The sequence below is a fragment of the Panicum hallii genome, chromosome 9 (genome assembly GCF_002211085.1).
Source record: "Panicum hallii strain FIL2 chromosome 9, PHallii_v3.1, whole genome shotgun sequence".
NCBI classification, from domain to species: domain Eukaryota; kingdom Viridiplantae; phylum Streptophyta; class Magnoliopsida; order Poales; family Poaceae; genus Panicum; species Panicum hallii.
Window position 1 is genome coordinate 9,165,446 of NC_038050.1, and position 4,909 is coordinate 9,170,354.

Genomic DNA, 4,909 nt, shown 5'->3' on the forward strand with positions numbered 1-4,909 from the left:
ATCTTCTAAACCGTGCAAGCTAACTTTCTATGTGCCATTCTTGTGGCAACCAACTCGTTTCGGAATACGAGTGGGTCCAGACATCTTCATCGGAATTTCAAGATTTCAGCGATATAAATGCTGCTTTGTGGCCTACGATAAGTGAATTTTATTAAAATCTACAGAGGCCCACTTTTTTCAATTCAGGTTCTCTAGGGTGATGCCTGTAATTCTGCAACCATGAAAAATAATCTAGCATGATACCATATCCAAATGGCAAAGTTCTCAGGATTTTATATTCGCTACGAAATCTGCATCGGCAGTCCACGGTGTCGAGGCCACCAAGGTACCTTGACGCCTTGGCTGCGTGATGTAATTAATACTGACATCTTCTAAACTGTGCACGCTAACTTCGTATGTGTTATTCCTACCGCAACCAACTCGTATCGGTACACGGGTGGATCCAGACATTTTTATCGGAATTTCAAGATTTCAATGATACAAACACTGCTTTGTGGTCCATGATAACTGAATTTTATAAAAATCCACAGGGGACCACTTCTTTCGATTCAGATTCTCTAGGGTGACGCTTGTAATTCTGCGGCCGTGAAAAAAAGCCTAGCATGATCCCATATTCAGATGGCAAAGTTCTCAAGGTGTTATATTCGCCACAAAATCTGCATCGGCAGTCCACGATATGGGAGCCACCGAGATACCTAAATGCCTTGGTTGCGCGATTTAATTCTCACATCTTCTAAACTGGGCACGCTAATTTCCTATACGTCATTCCTGCCGCGACTAACAAGATTTCAGGATTACTTTTGCAAGCATGTGTGAGTACATATTAATGTTTCTGATTATGTGCAGATTGATACTGCATCGGTGCTCATGGAAGCCATTGGGTACATCAAATTTCTTCAAGACCTACTCGAGGTAATGGCTGTCAAACCATTTAAGTTTAGCCACACTACTGGATTGATTTGATTCACTCTTCAGCTACGATTGAGAACTGATGATAAGCCTTATGTTCAAGAATTAAATAAAAAAAATCTTTCCATGTACTGGCAAATGCTAGGATTTCCTCCTGACAGCAGTTTAATCACCCCCTGCGGACTTTGAGCGGCCCCTACTTGAAATCCTCCAGAAATAAGAGACCTAGCAGCAGGACAACACAGAGGTTACAGCATATTTTACTCTCTATCAGATCAAACATTCATTTCAAAAAAATTCAAGGAATCTTGTTGACCTAATGTTCTGTGCTGCTTTGCATTGTGGTGTGTTGAACCAGGGGGCTTCAAACGCAAACGGTGGCGAGCAGGAGGAAACACGGCTTGACCTGCGCAGCAGAGGGCTCTGGCCTGGTGCCTCTCTCGTGCACGTCGTACGTGACCAACGAGAATAGAGTCTGGGCTCCACCCAACTTTAGGGGAAACTGATTCATGCCAGCTAGAGACACAACAGGGCAGTGCATCGGAACTAATTGACGGTTAATCAGAGTTCTTCCGGCCAATAAAGAAAAAAATATATGCATCCTCTATCCTTGTGTCGTCTGTCTATTTGACGCATTTGATTCTTGTTTGGCCCCACCCACACATACAACAGTTAGCTTATCATCTCCTCCATATAGCACCCAAAACAAAAGGCTAGAGATGGACTGCACCATGAACTTCACAGAGCTGAGAGCTCCGTTGGACAAGCATGGCGCTAAAAATTTGATAAACTTTCGAGGTCTTATATCGTGAGCCATCAAAATATACAGAACATGGATAAATCACTCCATGTATACAACATGGCTGGGGTGAACAAAGAAGTACATGCAAGTTAGGTGCATCCATTAGGTAACCACTCTTGTGGCATGTCCTGCAAGGTTGCAACACAACAGACCCAACAAAATCAGTAGCTGAGGCCTCCGATACTTTGCTTATGCATTTACAACGCAAAACGCATCATGATGTGGACCCTTTGCTGCTTGTAGTCATAAAAGATTCACCGCAGCCACACTCCCCTTTGGAATTTGGGTTTATGAACACAAACTCGGACCTACAGCAGGATTATTCAGTTAATAACTGAAAACAGATAAGAAGGGGGCAAATAAAACAGTCACTAGGAGGAGCCATACTTCAGTGGATCATCAACATAGTCCATCTTGGTGCCAATAACATGCATTAATGCCTTGGGGTCGATAAGCACTTTAACCCCTTTCTCCTCGACAAGCTCATCAAACTTCCCCTTCTCATCTGAAATCAGATGATGGTCATTGAGCAAGATCAGAGGCAACCAAGTGAAATCAGATGATGGTCATTGGCAGGTATCTTTATGATTTTGTCTACATAAATTGGTCCACACAATGAGCTCCCTTCCAGTTATGAACATGCATGGTATTCAAAGCCATCTTATATGGAATTCTACATATTTGATGCTGGGGACAGTATGCAGCAAGATATGTAGCAAGTATGCAACACGAACTTATTGAATTTGAGAGGCATATCACTTTTTCTGTCTTTTCCGAGCCCTCTAAAAAAACTGTCTGAAGTTTGCTGAAGTCAGGAGGTTCTTGGTATGAAAGTGAACCTATGAAGAATAAGTACAGGAAGAAACAAGGAAAGCAGTAATACCGGCATAGTTGAGCGTGTATGAGAGGCCGTTGCAGCCTCGGGCTTTGACGCCGAGCCGCAGGTATGGCCGCTGCCTCAGGCTGAGGAGCTGCCGGATCCTGGACGCTGCGGCATCCGTCAGCGTGAGGGCCTGCCTCCGGATGGCCCTGTTGGCCGCAGCCCTAAGCACGGAGGACGACATGGCTAACTGGCTGCGGCTTCCTCAGCAAACCCTTCTCCAAGAACAAGCTGCACAAGCAAGGTCATAACAGAGTCACATAAAAAGTCAAGGCAAAATTGGCTGGTGGACACCCTTCAAACACGGATTTTGCTAGACCACCAAAAAAGAATGGCTTTGCCAAAATACACTACAAATCACTGGCAGTTTGCTGCTGGACACTATAGTTCTTATAATAATATTTTCAACTCAAACAGGTCAGAAAACATAATTTCTGGATAAGAATACCCTGGTTCTATAAGGCAACATTTTATAGCACTATAACATGTTGATTTCAACAATATTTCACCATAGGAGAACATGAGGGGAAATGCCAGATGGCAAAACTAACTTTGAGCACTCCACTTGCCTCCAATATTCCAATCACAAGCATCAGGTACACTTTCCGTCACAAAAATTAGGCGTACTAACAAATAAACAGTACCACCAGACACCAGAGACAGATCGAGACCAACACTTCAAATTATCCTGTTTTGACAAAGCCCAAATTTTCTGCGCTACCCAACTAAACTGATCTGCTTTTCAAAAAAAATTAAACTGATCTGACCGTGAACAGAAACAAATAACTGCACAACCCTAGGTATCACAAATGGTAGTCACAAATCAACACAAACATATTTCGCCAAATAGAAGGATCCCCCCTGGACCAGTATAGGACATGGGTGTGCACATGTACACCCAACAATAACTGTTGCAAAAAGATCAAATTTAGTAGTTTAAATCATGGTCCGATCCGAATACAAATTCCATATGTTAGGGGTTTGGGTGTTTGATTTCGCGCAGCAGGATGGGAAGGGAGGGGAATAGGCAGGCATACCCCTGTCGGATGTTCGTCGCCGGCGAAGCGCCCGTCGCTCGACGAACAACGGGCAGAACAACTCGCCCTGTGGTCGCCGCTAGGAAAGGAAGACGAGGCCGAGAGAAAGAACAGAGAAGTCGTGGGAAGGGAGGGTGCTGCCGCACCAGCCGGACTCGAGCTGCAGCTGGGCAGGGGAGCGTGGAAAGCGGCGCACGGCCCGACCGCGTGGAGAGCGGCGGGCGCTGGGGGAGCGAAGGGAGGAGATGGGTCGCGGTGCCGAAGGAGAAGGTCTTGTTGCCGTGTGGGCGTGTTGCCCGTCAAAGGAGAAGGCACTGCTGCTCCGCCGCCGGCTACCTGCCAGATGGTGGGGCCGTGAGCTGCTAGGACCGCCCGGCTGAGAGGAACTCGTGCCGACGGAGGCCCGCCCAGCGCATCGCCCGTCAGGCCGTCACCGTCAGACGGGTGGAGGTGCTGGTACGCCGGCACACCGGATCTTGCTGGGAGGAGAGGAGGGGAGGGGACACCACGGCCGCCGACGAGAGAGACGAGAAGACTGGCAGGGTATGGATGGATGGGGTGGGGATTTCGGATGAATGAAACCTCTTTTTAGGGGAGGATGTATGAACTGGAGAGTGCGAGGACGCAGGTCTGCTTATTGGGTCTGGGCCGAACGTGCTATTGGGCTTAATAGATCGGTTACTTGAGTCCCAGAATCGAAAAAAACCGAAGTTAATTCGGTTATCCAGATCTAGGAACCGAATTCAGGATCGAAAAAATCGGAAAAAAATTATATTGAACCGAATTTTTCTCAAAGAACCGATTTTTTCCGATCTTTATGCTTTACGATTATCAACCCTTATGCTTTGAGGGATCTGGTCCTAAATTGTGGCATGTTCACTTGGAGTAATAATCATGTAGATCCTACTATGGAGAAGGTGGGTAGAGTTTTGATGAATGAGGATCGGGAAACCTTATTCCCCTTAACCTTTTTGAGAAAAATTTCAAGATTTATGTCTGATCACAACCCTCTGTTGTTGTGTACAGAATATGAAAAAAATAAAGAAAACAAAAACCTTTTGCTTTGAAAACTCTTGGATCAAACATGAGGACTTCAAACTAAAAGATCAGGACATTTGGGGGAATCAGGTGCAGGCTAAAAATGCAGTGAATAGATGGTACATCAAACTAAACAGAGTGAAGAAATTTCTAAAAGGTTGGGATCTGAATCTGAAAGACCACACTACAAGATACAAGAATTTGCTGCAGAAAGAGCTGCTTGAAATAGAAAAAATGGAGGAA

General features: G+C 45.4%; 1 protein-coding gene across 1 annotated transcript; it reads right to left on the bottom strand.

The window, feature by feature from the left end:
* Positions 1-1,678: 1,678 nt before the first annotated feature.
* On the bottom strand, positions 1,679-4,208 carry LOC112873344 (iron-sulfur assembly protein IscA-like 1, mitochondrial). Its single transcript, XM_025936320.1, has 4 exons — positions 3,629-4,208; positions 2,595-2,822; positions 2,099-2,216; positions 1,679-2,019 (listed from the first exon to the last, which is right to left on the bottom strand). Exons 2-4 carry the CDS (start codon positions 2,773-2,775, stop codon positions 1,926-1,928), a joined length of 393 nt encoding a protein of 130 aa, XP_025792105.1. The 5' UTR covers positions 2,776-2,822; positions 3,629-4,208; the 3' UTR covers positions 1,679-1,925.
* Positions 4,209-4,909: the final 701 nt, after the last annotated feature.